This window comes from Pleuronectes platessa, chromosome 3 (assembly GCF_947347685.1).
Source record: "Pleuronectes platessa chromosome 3, fPlePla1.1, whole genome shotgun sequence".
In the NCBI taxonomy this organism is placed as follows: Eukaryota; Metazoa; Chordata; class Actinopteri; order Pleuronectiformes; family Pleuronectidae; genus Pleuronectes; species Pleuronectes platessa.
Genome location: NC_070628.1, coordinates 10,779,663 through 10,799,054, shown reverse-complemented (window position 1 = coordinate 10,799,054; position 19,392 = coordinate 10,779,663). Strand labels below are relative to the sequence as shown.

General features: G+C 42.9%; 1 protein-coding gene across 6 annotated transcripts in view; it reads left to right on the top strand.

Annotated features, from left to right (window-relative positions):
- npnta (nephronectin a) overlaps positions 1-19,392 on the top strand; it is a 49,468-nt gene that overhangs the window by 14,303 nt on the left and 15,773 nt on the right. Inside the window, exons 3-7 of one of the 6 annotated variants that reach the window (XM_053419118.1) lie at positions 1,160-1,210; positions 5,810-5,902; positions 10,650-10,745; positions 15,893-16,012; positions 17,218-17,337. In XM_053419118.1, the coding sequence (XP_053275093.1) occupies positions 1,160-1,210; positions 5,810-5,902; positions 10,650-10,745; positions 15,893-16,012; positions 17,218-17,337 (480 nt within the window). The remainder of the gene's footprint in view (positions 1-1,159; positions 1,211-5,809; positions 5,903-10,649; positions 10,746-15,892; positions 16,013-17,217; positions 17,338-19,392) is intronic. The other 5 variants (XM_053419119.1, XM_053419121.1, XM_053419123.1 and 2 more) reach the window with 5 other exon arrangements.

The following is a 19,392-nucleotide window of genomic DNA, read 5'->3' as shown; positions in this document are numbered from 1 at the left end:
AAGTCTGGTCACCAGCTGTCTATCTCAATTAACCAATTTCTAATATTTGCATATCCGCAATGAAGGAAAACGTGCAATTATTTACATGAAAAGACCTTATCCATATATTGTGTTGTTGTTTGAGACCTGGAAGACCTGTGACTTGACTTGGACGTCTCAAAGGACGAGAAACTATTGTATAATAGACCTAGAACAGGTAGAAAGACATTGATTTCCTCTCCATACCTCCGTATTAAATAGTTCACGCAGTATAATTTGGTCCCGGTGAATTTCCAAATCCACTGAGAGCAGGATTTAGTGTAATTGTGTGGAGTCTTTGTTTCTGCAGACGCAGTGAACAGGATTAAGGCAGGACTCCTGAATCGGTAATGTGAGCTAACAAGTGTGAGATGAAAGCATAGAAGCGATACTTCAGTTTAAGTAATTCACTTTATCGTGATTGTCTGTGCGGATTCCTCGTCAACTCCCTCTTTCTTTCATGATCACTGGGCTATAAAGTTCCGGCTAAAAGTGTGCCTTTTCATCTCTTTAAGGTAATAAGGTGAAAACTAAATGGAAGGGGTCGCTCGCAAAAAAGAAAGAAAGTCGAGGGAACGTTTGCAGAAATAAAAGAATCGTGCCTGGAATTATTTGATACAATTCTGGCTTTAATGGCAGTGAAAAGTGTGATGATCTAAAAATCCGATCCCCAGTGTAGAGGAGAATTTATTTTATATTGAAGAAACCAGGACCATGATCCCATTGGATGATAATGGTGGTATTTACTGTTGTGCCGAGTGTGAGGGGAAACTACTTTATTCAGCCCCATTTAGATGTTAGTGATATGGAATATGAAGCTAACAGTTTTTCCAGAATGAGAGAAAAACACCCCCGCAGACACGGGGTCCAGTCAAACTTCATTTCAATTATTAAAAGTCAATTGTAAACGCATTCAAAATTTACATGTTGCCCTGAGGCAACTGGGGATATGTGTGACTCCAGAACTTCAGAATGTGTGTGCGAGTGTGTCTTTTTCCTCTATTTTTTTCCAGGAATGTTCGCCTGTCCCAGTGACAGAGACCCGCTCTGCCCTCTAACATCATGTTTAATTTTGTTTCTTCCCTCACAAAGACTAAACAGCACCTGCAACCTTTTGTTTGTGTGGCTATTTGTTTTGCAGCTCTCTTCGCCTTAACTCACAGAGTAGTCGGGATAAGGTGCCAGCCCCAAGGTTAGCTCCACATGTTTCTTGAAATAATCTTGCTAGACATGTATTGCTGGGGGGCACATCCTCTGAATCCTGTGCTCACTCACTTATTTATAGAGCCAAGTCCCGATCCACCACACACCCCCACCCCCCCAAACCCTCAGCTCCACACCCAACACCCAACACCTCACACCCCTTGGCAGCGAAGCACCGCCTTCCCTCTGGCCACAGATCTATGCAAACAGCTTACGCTCGGCAGACCTGCTTTCACCCGAAGACATGTCTAACATGAATTATGCTGCGGTTCTTTAGTGGCTTATTAAGATTCATCTCCCCCCCCCCTTTGAATGCTAATGAAACCCCCAAAGCTGAAATCCATAATGTTTTTTAATTAATACATCAATATATAATAGATCTATCTGCACGGCGCGAGAGAGGCTCTAAACACATTCACATCTTGATCGGTTTAGTTGGGTTGGGAATGAAAACTTCATACTTCACTTAAACAGCATGAACGACAGCCCCAGGCAGATCAGTGGCATTTTTTTAAATCAATACAAACCAAAATCAAACTAATTCAGGCACCAAAAGGTCAGACTGTTCTGTTATCTGTGTACTTTTTATTTTGTGATTGATTGATTGCAACGTCCTGCACGTGTTGATTTTTGCAAAACCCGCAACCGCCCACAACCGCAAAGCTTTGTCCTGTTACCTGCAATCATCTCCAAGTCAAATCCAGACCTGCCCGGGAACTGTCAGCATATGTCCCGCAACCCGACCTGTCAGCTGCACCCGTCATGCTCATGGGCTCCTTGTCCTCACGTTCAGGTGGTTGAGCTGTGTTCATGGTAATGGTATCTGTAAACTGCAGCTGTCAATGTGACATGCGGGGCTAGCTTGCAGCTATCAAAAGCTGATACATTTTGGCACTTTTTACAAGCAGCAAAGCCGCTGAGAATGTAATCACCACTGGCTATTTCTGTCATCATGTGATCCGTTTAGACGGGCTTGCCAGGTCGCAGAAATTAACGGGTCAAATTTGCTGTCGTAGTCTTCTACAATTCAACAAATCCAGAACTCTGAACCTTTTGCAGGAACACGGCAGAGACCAGGGTCTAAACTAAGTTTCTATTTATCCTCAAATAAGTCTGTGTTAGGGGGGTTGTACTTTGCGAAAGTACCGGAACCTTTGAGTTGGGGCTCGTAGGGCTAAACATACCTGATTTGTGTAGCTTATTTCATCCCCCATTTTTTAAAGTTGTTAAGTAAGTTAGTTGCTAGTGCTCTGAATCCATATTTACCGTTATCTATAGCATAATCCTTGCTGTAGTCATCATTACTGCAGCCTAGTGGACTAGAGTGGAACTATTTGTTGTAGCCATCCGTTGTTAATTCGTCAGCAGGCCCGTTATCTGGTCTCCTCTGGTCTTAAGACTGTGATGAAAACACTGGCGAACACCAGTCTGCAAGAATCTAGTTCCTTTAAAAAAAAGTCAGAGGGCTAAAAAGGTTGAAATGTGGCTAAAATGACCAAATATTCCCTGCATTGTTTGTTTTCTGACTTTTTATGTGAGTGTAAACGGAACAGTTGTTGGGTTCAGGACTGTTACTCTGACAAATACGTTATTATAAACTATCACCTCGGTCTGTGGGAACTCATTTGGTGTTTTCAAAGGGAAAATTAGCATTTCATAAAATCATCCCGTAATTAAATAATCATTAGAGGCAGCCTCGTGTGATTAATTAGTGGATTGTAAGTTGATGCAACTTCTATTTAACTATTTAATGATTTTCCCATTTTACTTCATTAAGCTGGTATTAAGATTCATACACAGTATCAGTATCAATTAAAAAAATTCTACTTTCCTTTGTAATTACAGTCAGATATTCACAGATGGACAATACATCAAAAGAGTCTGCCTCGGTACCAGACGCCTCGTGTCCAGAGGAATGGCTGATGTAAATCAGAGTGAAAGTGTGTCATCACTCGGCGTGCTTTAAAGATGTTCATGGACCAAGGGTCGTACGTGCTATGTTTGGCCTTCCAGCTGGCACGGCCATTTTTAGACCTCCATGTCCTTTGGTGTGTTTAATGAACACTGGCCATTTTCCTGATCTCTCTGCCAGGCCAGAGGCTCAAAATGACCCCCAGAGGCACGGACTGTTGATGGGCCCCTCTGATCCCGCTAATCAAATCCTCCCCATGTAGGAGACAAACAAAAAGCCCTCCACTTGACTATCCTCTAACGAACAACATCAGTTACTTCTTCCCTTTCATCATCTGACCGCACTGAGGTCTAACAATCTTCTGCCTCCGGAAAAGTACGACTCTCTTCATGTTCCTTCGCCAAATTGGGCAATTTTTTAGGTGAACTTTGCCCACTGCATTGACACCCTGGCTCATATCACAGGCTTCACAGAGTCGGCCAACAATACTTTCCTCCTATTTCATTACATCACTCAACAAAGTGGAATGAGTCTGGAGATGTTATCTACTCCAGGAGAGGCTAGGATTCATCTCATAGCGATGCCTGTGAATTCAGTGTTAGAGACTGAAACATAAGGAGCTGAAGTTCCTCTGGAGAGTCCTGCGGCCCTCACAAGCTGAATGTGTACGAATGGAAACTTCAGAGATTGTAACTTGATTCTGATTGTGTGTATTTCCTATATAAAGAACCCATTATTCTTCAGGTCCAATAGGTTTCCTAATATAGTTGAACATGTGATATGTGTCAATATGTGTTAAAACAGCCTCCAAATTTTTTGTAGTTATAAAAGCATTAGAGCATTAGAGGGGTGATATCCCCGCCAAGGCTGCATAGTTCATTTGATATAGAGCTGCATATGTGTCATGTGAATATGTCACCTCATTGTTAAAAGTGCTTTATGTTGCTGCTATTCACGCGCCAAAGTATGATCATGCTCAGTTACAATCCAGTTCACACTTGACCCTTGGACACAGAATAACTTCTGAGACTCATGGATGAAGTGATTACATTTTCATGGTCAAAGGTCAAGATCACTGTAGCCTCATAAACCTATTTTTTAGCTCCTGAACACGTTATCTTAAAAACGCATTGAAAGAATCCCTTTCAAATTTGGCACAAATGTTCACATAGAATCCAAAGATTGACTGACTAGAGTTTGGTGGTCAGAGGTCAAGGTCACAGTCTCCTCATAAAACATCTTTTGACCTCTTGAACATGATATCTCTAGTCTGCCCTCAGGGAATTTCTTCAAGTTTTGACCGGTTGTCACTTCGACTCAAAGATTAACTGATTATATTTCAATGGTCAAAGGTCAAATGAGTGTGTAGAAAAGTCTAGCCTACATTATGCAGGCTGAAACTAGTTGGCAGAGACCAACAGCAGCAGGGTGGCAACTCCAGTTTAATAGTGGACTTCCTCATTTTTCATTTGAGGATCATTTGTCTTCTTCTCACCCAAACCTAACACAGCATCTTTACCAACACAACATGTTTAATGTAGTGCTATGTGGGGTCTGAACTTTAACTAATCTGTTTGTCTTTTGCACCGTGAACCAATTTATAACTGAAATACATTAGGTCGTTTTTTAGCAATGCTGCTAAAGGTCAGGCCGACAAACAGGAGGCTGCAAAAACAAAACCTCCCTCTTACAGGTCATTTACCAAGAAGGTTGTTTGGCTGTAATATGTAAGGCAGCGCTGACACAGCAATATAGTATAGCCCGCAGCTGTGTTGCCACAAATAAAACTTAGTTCACCATCACTCCTTTACACAACAAACTGGCTGCTGTGATAAGCACTCACCACCACAATCACTCTCTCGCTTTTCCTCTGTCTGACACACTCACACACACACACACAGACTCACACACTGCGTCCTCCACCACAGTGATAATTAAGTCCTCTGATTGCACTGTATTATGACAGGATTAATGAAGCTTTTAATGAAAATTAGTAACACTTGGCTGCGGCCCCATGTATCAGACATGCTCAGCAGCGGGCTGCAGTAAGCACAGTCAGATAAGCAGGGCAGGCCTCCAGCTCACTGAGACAGAACCCAGGGAGTCACTGAGGCGTTGTACGGCTCCTGCAGCTACCACGTCTCTGCAAACACTCAAAATATCACCTTCCACGCACAGTATAACAAGTGAGGGTAGGGCTTTACGGAGGCACTAATTATAATTTACTATTTCGGTGCTCTAATTGTTTTGTCTCCAGTCTGAGGAGGAAATATTATTCACCTAAGTATTTCCTGTTGGCTGTGTGCCAGTGTAAATATCAGTGCCGCGTTTAAAAACTGGAAAAATCCCAAGTTTCCCAACAACTTTCCCGATGTGAAAAAGAAAATCTAGTTAGCTGAAAATGGCTTCTCTATTATCGTCAGTGATAATAACACTGTCACACGGGGAGCGACAAACAAACACATTTCTTATATGAGTTATTTCCTTTAACGATCGATATCCTACATCACGCCGTCTTATTGCTGTAATGTGGAGTAAACAGATCATTTACAGCCGAGGGGTTGTGGAAGTCAGGGCGCAGTGGGATTAAGTGCTTTGTCATCCTGATCTGGTACAAGACGTCTGCCGGGGCGCTGCACTGATCTGTCTCCTCTTCTCTGAATCCTCTCTGAACAGCTGTGTGCCAGCCGGGCTGTAAGAACGGAGACTGCGTGGGACCCAATAAGTGCAAGTGCCACCCGGGCTTCACTGGCAAGACCTGCAATCAAGGTGAGCGTCCTGTGTGACTTTGTATGTCATTGTGCACTAAAACTAAAACATGCGCTTGTTTTCCACTTGTCAAAAAAAACTTTAATTCCCACTAACGTCTGGATTTTGTTTGCAACGGGACAGGAAACAATCTGCATTCACTCCTGGGTCACACGACTCTCTGGTTTTTATCGGCCACGAATCGGCCGTGACAGAAACATGACGCACATGGAACTTCTGCTCATTTACACATAAATAACTGTGATTGTTGGATTTATTTATCAGGTTTTTTTTACATCTTGGGAACAACGTGCAACAGCAATTTCTTCTATTGCGCGAGACCCGACACTGAGAGTGAGGTGAGAGAGCTTCTCAGTTTCCAGCACGTTCATGCTGCGAGCATATCTCACTGCTCTACTGGCTACGGGAAGTGAGTTCACCTTTTTTAGTAGGTTTACCTGCATTTAAAAAAACCTGTGCACACACGCTAATTGTGGTGTAAAAATTGTTTTATTACACTTCCTAGAAAGAGCGAGAATGACTCAACCTCCTGAGCCCACACATGCCTGCCGACATGTACGTTTTTCATACGAAAACTGTTGGACAGCCCCCCTGCAGGCACCGAGCAGCGGCAGGATGATCGGCAATGGTTTTTGTGGTCCGGTCTTCACCGCGGCAACACCCAGCGTATTACAGTTACTACTTACTCATCGAGCAGAAGCTGGTTCGCAACCAGCCAAGAGAAGTGAGACTCTTTAATCACAATGGGGAGGAGGTGGAGAGAGAGAACGCTGATTCAGCTCAAATGGAAATGAGTGGTGAGGCCGTGTTGAATGATGCCCGGAGTGCATCCTCTCTCGTCAAGATAACATCTCAATTACTGACCTGAGATAACTAAGTGCAACCGGCTGAGTGCAACCAATGTTATTGAAAGAGTGTGTGTGTGTGTGTCAGTGTGTAGATGCCTGAGCTTTCTGCTTTTTCATTATTGACAGATTGGGCATGTTGAAAAGCACTAGAGCGTCCATACTTGTGGAATTCACGCCCTGAGACAGGAATAGGATAGTGTGTAATTAAAAACAAGGGGGAGGTATGGGGAGGGATATGGGGGGAGGGGATGGGGTGTTGAAATCCTTTCCGGAATGTTCCAAATGACTCATCATGCATTTCGAGGCTATAGGTGGCTCCTGTCTGCCCGGCCAGACGGCTCCACTTTGTCTTAATCCGCAACAAAGGGAAGAGGAAAAAGGATCCATGTCCCATATCCAACTACAATAGACTCTGCCGCCGACCATTCAGACGGATTTATCTGACAAATGTGATACCACAGACCTTTTCAAGATGAGACTGTACTTTCAAGTGTCCATCTAACGCACGATTGTCCATTAAGCTCGGGACGTCCGTTTTTGACGTATGCTCCGAAGGGCGGACTTGCCCCTTCAGCCTGTTCAGGATTGAGATAACCTTGGATTCTGCTTTTGAACTGCGGCATGCTATGAAAACCAATTTAATTATTCAGGAGCCATAGATTAGATTTGCTCATTTAAATGCAGCCCCAGTTAAACATTGATTTGAGGTTTACTATTGATGTGCCAGGTGGCCAATGTTTTCAAGTATTCCAATATCCTGTCCCTGCGGAGCCCCACATTTATCTTGACAAGTCAACTGCAGGAGCTGGAGAAGTGAGATGCCCAGAGCTGCTTCCCTAACCTTCATGCTGCTCAAAGTCAAGTAGTCACCAGGATGCACAGCAAAACTATGTATTAATCTTTAGGTTATTATACTTTAAATGACTAATTTTAATTTCCCATTATGCTACATTATTCTGAATGTATCTCAGTGTTCATTAAAGCGAAATTTAGCTTTGAAAGACGCATCATTAGCATATTAGCAACAACATGCATTAAATCTCTCCACCAACACTTCTTTGCTGTACTTTGAAGAAAGAACATATGAAGGAAACAGTTATTTTTGTTGTAATCCTGCTAAATAATAGAAAAGCAAACCCAGTTAAAAACACGACTTCCTTTGCGGAGGTCATAAATCATTAAAATATCGACATTTTAAATTACCATCTGCAGAGAATTTTTTGGGGGAAAACACTCACCAACGTATGCACATTCCTTTAGCTCTGAGTGGGAGGTGTGGACAGTTGCATGACCCTGAAGGCATCGGGATTAAGACAAGTGTTAAACACCTTGGGAACACCGGTGTGTACCGAGCAAAAACAAACCACAGAGGAAACAGGGTGGCTACAACAAAACAAGCACCGCAAATACCGAATAGATTAAATCACTTCCAGAACAAAAGACCATATTTATGAGGCGGTATCATTACGAAAATATGAATACTTCAGTAATTACATATCTGCAGTACTTTTACTGCCAGTAATTTCCACCTGCCAAATAAATTACCCTCTGTGCTATTTTCACTTTCATCACTTCAGAACTATAAGAACAGGATGTGATTTGAATGAATCTCATTATTTTTCATCATTAGAATCAACAGAACTCAGAATAAGAACCTTTAGTTGAAGAATCCCTTTTATTTTGGGGGAAAAAGAAGAAGTGCTTCACCTTCGTTACTGATGAGAAAAGCATCTGTCATGCAGCTCGGCGACAACAGATGAACACGCTCCCGCTGCACAAATAAACTCATTATCGGGATAATCTGTTTAACAATTTGGCCGCACTCTTCCCCTGCTGATCCAATCCTTTTATTACAACGATTATTCCGTGCAGGTGGATTTAATTAGCTGTAGTTGACCTGCTGTTAAGACACTATTAAAATACTCTTGCTGGAGGAATAATCTCACATCAGAAGAAACGAGCTACCTCGTCTCCAGATGCTGTTTTTCTTCTGTTCGCTCCTTGTCTGTCAGCCAACTGTATAATTAATTCCACCTTAAGTGTGATCGTCTTGGACTGTGGTAGCATGGTTTGATCCTAGACCTGTGTTTAGAATATTGGGTAATATCTGGAACCTTAACTGCTTGATCTTGGTAACGCTACATCTCTGTCATTTCATGGCTACTTCCACTGATTTCCTCATGAATTTAATTCAGCGCACGTGTGAACAGATACGACACAGATGTTGGTTTAGAAACGGATCCCTCTCTCTCTCCGTCACTGTTTGTGTTCCTGGCTGTGCTCAAACAGCTGCAAGTATTTAAAGTATCGGATGCATGTCATCGTACTGTGTATTTTCTCTCCGCCGTCATCTAATTGCTCCAAATTGTGTTTGTTTGATCAATGTTCTGTTTTAAAACAAGGTCATTAAGGTGGTATGAAGTAATATTTGATCTACAGAGAATATGCAAGGAGCAGGAAACAGAATCTCGTTGAAAGAACAGACCTCATCCTAATTCCCCCCTGAGAGGTGATAGTCATGATGCAAAACATAAAGTCACAGTCCCCTTATGAAACCACGTTTAAATTCGCTAGATCCAGATTTGTATTTGGCTCCACACTTAATTCTGCACACTTCTTTGAGAAATGTTCTCTACATCGCAAAATAAATCCTTGATCTACGGCTCACATCACCACAACCCAGTCTGTTGTGCGCCTGACATCCGTCTCATTTCAATTTCTTGATCATATGTGGATCAATCGTTTATCAGAACTCAAATTTAAATCAGGACTAGAGGCGCACACATACTTCTGCCATCGTCCTTGCTCTTCATGTTAAAGAAAGTAAAAAAGAAATCCTGGATAATCCCGTTTATCCCAATCTGCTCCGAAATGTAATGGTTTCTCACCTGGGTCATGCTCCACCCCTCCACAAAATATCATTGGAAATTGGTTTAGTTGTTTTTTGTGTAATCCTGGTAAATGACAAACAAACACCAATGAAAACGTAACGTTCTTGGCAGAGGTTTTAACCTTGATGCTTTTACATTATCGTATGCAAACAACTGAGATACAAACAAACTTTGAATAGACTGCTCTGCACTGGTGAAGTGGTTCGGTCAGTGAATATTTATCCTCAGCCACTGAAACCTCTCAAGCCAACTGTGCCTCTTTGTCCACAACAACTGTTTCAGTACTGGGCAGAGTAAGAAAGAATGCACTGGGCTTGCATAACCTCTTGGTTTAAATTACCACAGCCCTGCGATAGGAACACGCTTGAATGATTTGAAGCGTGCAAAGCAGTCACAGGTTGCTGTATCATATTGCTTTCACTTAACAATAGGTGTTGTTAGCTCAGCGCCAGAGGAGAGGTGGACAGACGGAGAGAGAGGGGAGGGGCTGAAATTTGCCTTTGCCTCGTTTCTGAAATGCCGATGCCTCTCCACCTTTGAACCTCCTCGTACAAATTGCGAAGGGATCCTTTGAATCCGCGAGGTACGATATATATGTAATTCTCCAGGATCCTATTTCATCCTCCTGACTAAAAGAAAATGGAGAGCAGAGGAAAAGAAAGGGAATGAGGAGGAGAAGGGACTCAAAAACAATTTTCACTCTTTCTCCCACGAGCCCTCAATTTTCCCAGTCCTGATACTCAGCTCATGTTCAATTCCCACAAGTGTAATCCTCTTTGATGCATAATGGTCCTCTTTACTTTCCAGGAATGTGGTGTGTGGTCAGAGGTGTTCTAATCCATTGGTTGGTGCTTGTCATCCTCACATCTCTCTCTCTCTCTTTCTCTCTCTGTCTCTTTGTCCTTTTTATTCATCCTCCTCTCTTTACTATTCCATCTCCATCAAACCCTCAATACCCCCAATCCCACCCTCTCCTTTCTTCTCTAACCCATTTCCTTTTGTACAAAGAAGAAGAGCTGGACTATTTAACCCCACCAGTGTGGGCCAGTCACCTCCCTATCTTTCTACCTGTGGATCATCAGCCAGCGAGAGTGGTGATGGAGGGTGAGATTCATCGATCGACCTCCTCCCCACCCAGCGGCTTCCCTCCCCCCCGTCTAAGCAACATGCATGGTGCAGCACTGTGCGAGAGCGAGGAGTGAAAGTCAATCTCGACTAATTCCTAACTGCTTTCTGTCATTCGCCACCAAGAGACACCACAGGAACGGCTTTTCAGAAGAAGTGCCAGCATGAATTCCAAGCATGTCATAGTCTTTACCACTCCACCACTGCCTCTCTTTCTCTCTTCCCTTAGAACCAGACAGCCATCACAATCTTCTCTTCACTGCTCCTGCGCCCTTCTTCTTTTATCAGTTTCCTTTCCAGTTTCTTTTTTTGAGCACCTGGAAAAGGGAGCTGCTCCTTCCTTTTTTTTAAACCATCATCGACATGGACACAGCACTCACCGCTCCTTGATACTGCTAGAACAAGGCCCCCCCCCAGTTTTAACCAGTGTTATCTTCTTCAGAGACATGCACATCCCCTGAGAAACAGACCCCTGCTAATCTCTCTGTCGGTGATAGAGGCGTGTCGAGAATGCAGCAAAGCATTCCTCAGTGGAGCTGACCCAATAAATCAGTCCACTTTGCATCCCTTCACATGTGTCCCAGCAGTTCATTGACTGTACAGTGAACACCCCAGAGGCGGCTGTCCACCTCCACCACTCTCTCACCGGTCTCTTGAGTCCTGGGGCCATGTCGAACTGTCAGTGCGGTGCTCTTATCCGTCTATTATCGCTCAACTCTTCAATCCCTCTGTGTCCTTGCCCAGTCCTGTCTTGTTGTGTCGTCTCTTTGTCCTGTGTTTTGTGTTGTTGTTTTTTTCTTTTCCTACTCCACACAGGAGGCCCTGGCTGCTTCCTGTGCCTGGCATGTGCTGATGCTCACGGAGCTGCCCCTCTCTCTGAGAATGTGACAATTTCAGTAATCCCTCATTTACATTTTTAAGCTGTTTTTCAGAGCAACGGGCAGGAGGAGACCTGTTCCTCTGCCACACTGACAATGGACAGTGTTGTTGTGTTTTTCTGTGATTGCAGTTGTAAGAATGCAGTTGTTTACTGTGAACACCAGGTCTGAAAACATGGGGTGACACCGCTAATTAAAAATAACTGTAGAGTTAGGACGTGTGTTTGCGTTTGTGTATATGTCGGTCAGCTTCTTGTGAGGAAAGAGAACAAATGCTTGGGCTTGTGAAAAGGAACAGAGATAAGAACGAAAGAAATAGGAAGCATCAATATCAGCCCAGACAGAAAGTATCTTGTCTTTCAAAGAGCTACCTCTATGTACACACACACACACACACACACACACACACACATACGCACACACACACCACAGCCCGCGTTTGGGAAACAAAACCTGTTGTGTGTATGGTGCAATGTCACCATTAATTTTGGCAGGACTTTGCATCTGTGTTGCCACCTACTTAGAAAACCTCCTTCCGTAACCTTGAAGAGGCAAACACACACACACACACACACACACACATTCCAAGTTTGAACTTGTACTTGCACAAAGTTTTATGAAGATTTGACACAATCCTTTATCGTCATTCTAGTGTTCTAAGTCACAATAACGCTGTGCAGTCACAGCTTGTGAAATGATCGTGCACCAGAAGAAACAGTAACAATGGCTATATAACGGTTTCTCTACGCTTGTTGAGAATTGTTAGGTCTAATTACAAATTTGCAGCTAAATTTAGAATACTTTATCGGCGCCTACTGGCCCGGTATGCTTGATCGAGCGTTTGTAGTTGAGATATTTTGTAAAAGAAGTTCTCTTGAACAGAGATTCGTTTAAAAATATTGTATTGTAAAACCGGCCTAATTAAACTGATGTCTTGTATGACAGTTTAGAAGGCCCCTTATTATGCTCACTCTTGTTTTCAGTAAAGTGAATGCACTCAACTTACAAAGTCATCACAGTATTTCCACCGGAGTGTATAGTAGTGGTACACGACTTTAAGCCTGATGGAACTTGGTTGGATATAACAAGCAGAGGGGTCATTCCAAATTCCGGCCGAGCCCATTCTCTCAGCCGACGTGGCTTTAGTAGACTCGAGGCTATCATTAATACAGGGCGGGGTCGGTCGACATACAAACCGGGCATCTGCTCCGTCATTCATCCGTATTAATCTGTGGTATCTGTTCAATGTGGGAGGTATGTGGCACTCCGAGAATGCACCCTGCATATGTCCGGAGGGCTAAACGTGGCACCATTTCTAATGCAGCCAGCCAATATGGAAATGACCCGGCATGTGCTGGACAGTGAGATGCAGTCTATTTGTGATGGTTCCACAGTAACCCACAAACAGAGTGGTGATGATGGTTCAAGTTATTCATATTTCCATCATTCCATTGAAGTCTATTTCTGTAGTTTCCCATTTGACTTTTGCCTTTTGGGCCTGGAACTCCCAACGGACCAGACATTTAGTTTAGTTGCAGGGGCAGGAGAAATATTTGTGGAAGAAATATGAAGAATAGATTGGGGCCAAGTAAGACACATTGCCCACTGTCTCCATCAGCATCCATAAATATGTAATCCCTGCCTACTCACTCATTCTAACTTAGGCTTGATCAGACATGAAAATGAATTGGACCTTACACTTAAACCAAGCCAAGAACAACTTTACAGTATTCCAGCCATTCACAATGTGAGCCTTTATTAAATCCTAAAGAATATAATCAGCTAAAAATTCCATTAAATGCTGTGGTGACTTTTATATCAAGGAAATTAAAACTGATAGCTATTAGTTTACCTAATATCCCAAAGGCATCAGATGAATACAATTTGGTTCAATGTGTATTAACTACAGATCGTTAAAAAGATGTATTTTTTCCCCCTCAGAGCCAGTTATTGTGGATCCATGACAGTTACTGTAACCCACAGTTAGACAGCTTGCGAGTGTACTGAACTAAAGTAGAAGCACTGTCACTTTACCTCTACAGAACAGTCCCCTTAAATTCAATCCAGTTGGACAAATGTGCAGTCATCCATAGACATCAGGCCTCTCTTGTTATGTTTAAGATAAAAGAAATAGCTGGATCTGCCCCCTAATTAGATGCCTTCATTTTGGCACATGTCCCATCCTAAGGTTCGGGGGAAACCAAACACACAAACGGACAGGGGTAAAAAAACATCCCCTCCTTGGCTGAGGTAAATATTGTACTACTAATAAAAAATAACTAGTGAAAATACATTTTGAGATATACTCTTGAAAAGGGCTGTGAGAAAGAGCTGCGTCAGGAAAAAGCGCATCTGCTTATCACAACCAGTTCGGTATGAACGTTCCTTAACGTCCAGTTCTCTTCAGTTCAGTGACACAATTTATGAGAAAACTTCAAATTGATTTAGGAGGAAAAAGAAGCTTGAAGCAAACTAAAATGAAAAAATCTTGGTGTACAAAAGGAATCTTCTGAAATAAATAATTGACTGAGAGAAACTTAGATTTCACTTCCACTAATAGCAGCATGATTAATATTCTCTCAAGAGCAGTGTTTATGAATGAATGATTTTTTGGAGCCTGTCAGCCATTATACAATAAAACAGGGCCCTGGTAACGATGTGCATAGAGAGACCTGAAAAGTGATACCTGTGCTTTTTCTGTTACATCACATGAAAATAAACTACTGGAGACAAAGTGATCAAACTCTTTTTGGCTCTTTGATTGTTTTTCTCCCAATTGAATATATCTATAGTTGAGCATTGATGCCTCTTCCACATTAGATCCATGAAACTGAAACACCTAATATCAGTGCCAACATGTGTAATGTTATAAACAATTTTTTTTCATAAAAATCGGATGTTGTGAATTCTATTTTAGTTACATTCTTTCACAAAGATGGTGCGGAGGCAGCAGTAGACTCATGAAGGACAGCCTGACATTCTGTCATAGCAGGAAGGACGAGTGTAACTAATAACATTAACGACTGCTCTGTTCCGTCTAAGAGTGTCTGTAAGTCACTGGAGCGAAACACCAAGGCCCTGGGACCAAAATACCTGAATGGAATGCAGACATTATTAATGCTATTAGTTATACCTGTGGTTTTCTTGCTATAACATGTCAAACCTTCTGACATTATGAACAGACTAAAGAGCTCTTGAGCGGTTGCTAAGCTACAGTTCTTTTATTTTTTTTGTGATGTTCCTTAAATGAGAGGTTTTGTTGAATCGCAGTAAGAGGAAAACAACAAAATCTAGAATGGTACTCAGTTAAGTACATATTCCTTCTCCAAGGCCCTACAGTCTCCTTATGACACCACTTTTAAATTCACTGGATCTGAATTTTTACGTGGATCTGCACCAAATTCCACCTACTCATAAAAATCAAGATCCATGAATTATTCTCTGAGATATCAATGATGTGTTGAAAAGCACCCTATCTCCCAAAGTCAGAGAAAGTGAAACATCTGCACCTAAACTTAGTTTCTTCCTTCTCCTGTAGTTTTTGTGTAATCCAGCTAACAATCAACACAAACAAACAAACCAAAGGAGTTCTGCAAAGTGACTGAAAAAACATATTCTGGATCCACCAAGAGTATGGAGACATGAATAGGCTGTCTGCTTCAACAAAGGTATAATGTTTTGAATTAGCATAAGCGTTTGACAGGTGTTAAGCTCTGGGCATATTCCTTTCTCCCTGGAGCCTTCCCTGCCGCGAACTCAGACAAACATCATTTTCACCGGCTCTTGTGTTCAAGATCTCTCTACTTTTTATGCCTGCGTTTAAATAAAAAAAGACAGAAAAAAATGGGAATTATATGTGTCTATCATTAAGCTGTGGTGAGTCAGAGGATAATAACCTAATCTTTTATCGGCAGGGGGACGGTTAACGCTGGCTTCCTGTTATATCATCAAAGAGGGGAGTTGTGGGCCTGTCGGAACACGGCAACGCTTCACTTCCTTCCCCCTCTTAAACACACACAAACACACACATTAACACACAAACGCACACAAACAAACACAAAGACACCTCAAGCCCAAACTTAATGGATGGGTGAGGTTTAACACAATTGACCTTTCCACCTTTGCCCTCTGACTAATTTCACCTGAGTCGGAGGGCCTCTCTCTCTCTCTCTCTCTCTCTCTCTCTCTCTTTCTCTCTCCCTCAGTCCACTTATGCCTCCCTCTCTTTCCTTCTCCCTCTCTCTGCAGACCTGAATGAGTGCGGGCTGAAGCCGAGGCCTTGTAAACACAGGTGCATGAACACATACGGGAGTTACAAGTGCTACTGCCTAAACGGCTACATGCAGTTGCCTGACGGGACCTGTGGAAGTGAGTGTGCCCCCCCTCACTCACACACACACACACACAATAATTGTAAAAACCATTTGCATTGTTGTCTCAAACATTCCTGCTCTGTCTTCTCCCTCCTCTGTCTCCTCTGCTCTGGAGACCGGGTGTGATTCTGCGGAGCCTTTTCTTCGCTTCACTAAAACCGTATTCATCTGAACGCCTGCACAAGGCAAAACTGATGACATATGCTCTCTGTTGCAAGTTACCTCTTCCTGCTTCTGTGACTACGTCTGACGGCAGCCTCACAATCCTTTGATAGACTGTTTTGATTAATGCCCCATGTTGATCTGCTTCATTATAGCTGCACTACACAGTGGAGAACCCCTGTGAAGAACCTAAAGGGCTCTTAAATGAAAAAGAAACTCCATCTTTAGAACCGTATTGTTTGCCCTGAGGTATTTTACAGAAAGGGAATAGAAGCCTCTTTGTAAATTCTGTTTCCTCACCTGATAACTAGTTTCTCATCATGTCTCCTCTCTGGTATGTTTCCTCATTTGTGTTTTTATCAGAAGATAATACATTTTCTGAGTCTGAATGGAGGCAATACCAAGATATGCTGGGGTGTTGCTGTGTGATGATAGCATGATAGTGTTAAACACCATCTTCTCTCCCTGGCTGCTGCTCTGATCAATAGATCACTGTAACTTTTAATCAGCCTGGATTACCTCACTCATTACGCTGTACTCCAGGGTGCCACGGCAACTCAGGCAGCAGCAGCACGAGCCTCGCTTTTAATTTCCTGTGAAAGGTCCGAAGCTATCGAGAGAGGCCGAGCGAAATCGAGGGTCTCGATCTGCCTGGCGCGGCTCGACCACAGAGACGCTGCACACTGGCGCTTCGATATGTCGGTGATGCATTATGAGTTTTCAAGGATTGAAGAGGATAAAAGTTGGTGAGGGAGGATTGCGTGGGCAAGGTGTGAACACAGGGCAATTGTGCAGCACAGGAATCTAATAATGGCAGCGTGTGTGCTGCTCTGTTGTCTGCACCCCAGGATCAACCTGGCTAATATCAGAAAAGTCAGGCAAGTGTGCCTCGTACACGTTGGCTTGAGGATAAGGACCAAGCTTGAGAGTCGATTAAGTGTGGGTGGGAGTGAAGGCGGTATAAACTGTGCACCCTTTGCACTCCATTGTGACATCAGCATGTGTTAATATGTGTTGTCTTCCCCTTGTGTCCACCAGACGCTCGCACTTGTGGCATGGCCAACTGCCAGTACGGCTGCGAGGTGATGAAAGGAGAGGTCCGATGTCAGTGTCCTTCACCGGGGCTGCAGCTGGCTCCAGATGGAAGAACTTGTGTGGGTACGTCCCGCAGTTTACACTGTTTATCTCCAGAGTACGGTGGCCCAGAGGGCTCATGCACTGCAATATAAGGAAACACCTGCAAATAGACACAACACACGCAAATGGACACGTCTTTATCAATTTCAGAACACATGTGCAGCGAATAGAAAATGCACTGCAAACAAACACAAACAAATACTCAAAACACAACCAAACACGCACAGTAGTATGCAATGCATTTTCTATTTGCTGTGGTATGTGTTGTCATTGATCTAGACGTGTTCTTCGTTTTCCCTTGTTCCGTCTATTTGCATGTGCTTTCTGAAGTTGCAGTGCATTGAGCTCTCAGGGCCACCATACCAGAGGCATAAACACTCTGCCTTTATTTTACCCACTTTCTTCTTAAGTTGACTGTGGCAATGCATCACAAATAAGACTGTACATTTTTCTTTTCGTTACGTGTTGTTCTCTGGTTTTTGAATGGGCTGGGGAGTGTTAATCAAGAAACTGCTTTTGGCAGAACAAGAGAAAGAGGCTTGGCAGTGAAAATGTTATTTGTGAGCTGAAAGGAAATATCTTAGTGAGTAAAGTTGAAACTCGTCCCAAATATTAACTAATACTTCTTTGTTTACTTTGATCAAGGACCCCAGCAATTAAACAGTGTGCCACTAAAAAGGGACTTGATTCCACTTCCCACCTCCTCCAGCTTTCACAGCAGAAATGTCCTCAGGGGAAGTCCCCGGCTCCCCCCCTCAACCCTTCCCATCATCCCCTCCTTCTTTTACGCGGCTCAGCTCCTCACATGAGTAACTAGCAGATGAAGGGGGCCGGTTGAGGCAGTTAACCTGTGTCAAGTTTAAAGACAGGCTCTTCCAAACTGGGCCGTTCCTGTTGTCCTGCCATATAGTCCCACTTAACTCCGGTCCGGCTAATAGGGGGGCAGATCTCCAAAGGACGGCAGACATAAATCATGAAAAGGATGCAGGAGAGGACGGAGAGGTTGCCTGCAACAGGTGTTAGGACACGGCCGGTTTCCTGATCCGTCTGGAAGCAAGATTTGAGTTTTATGGAGAGAAGTGGAGACAGTAACATTACTCTAGTACATATATATTTATTTCCTGATTCCGAGGAGTGGTGATTTACAAGCTTTTATTGTTCATAATATGGTTTATAATATATATACATATATATGTATTTATTAATTATTGGTACTTTAACTAAAGTATTAATAGGGATGAAATAACAGGAACTTGTTGAACTTAAACAATATAAAACCAAACTGGAGTGGGAAAGAAATTATGCTGCTGTGTGTGTGGGTGTGTGTGGGTGTGTGTTAGAGAGAGAGAGTATGAGTTGTAGATTTGCTACTATTTGCCAAGTCAGAGTTTTCTTCAAAGTCCGATGTAAATATTCATATATTCATAAATCCAGTGCTTTATAAGCAGCAATATTTTGTGTGTAAAGACAATCTGTACAGTACCTGCATCAAAGTGTGCTTGTGTAAATATAATTTACCATTGTCCTGTCAGAAGCAGAATAATGCAGCAGCACCAGCAGCAGCATCCAAACGTCGTCCATTTAGCAGCTCCACTGGAGCAGTGTGCCTTGCTGATGAGAACCCCGACAGTGGTTGTTCAGGAGATCTGCCCACTTCCTGCACTGCCTTGTTTTCCCAGCTGGTCCAGGTGTATTTTTAAGGTCCTTTTAAAGTACAGTCCCTGTGGCTCCACTATGCTTCAGCAGCAGTGGACCCATTAATGATTTAAAGGCGGATGCTTTGAGCCTCTCAGTGCCTAAATATTAATGCCGCCATGTCTGCAAAGGTGATAAACAAAGACACTTAGAGTAGCTCATTAAATAATGAAACAAAGCATTGTACACTGGATTCTGCTCACTGAACAGAATACATAATGGGCTTGGTTCACAGGAAAAAAAGTTTTCGCATTGGAATATTAATGTTGGTTGAATCTTGAATTAAATTGCCACTTTGAATCCAAAGGTATAAGTACAGTGTGTTCTCTTGTGTGCATAATATGTAGGCTACTGTTTGTGAATTTGAATCACTTCTGTATG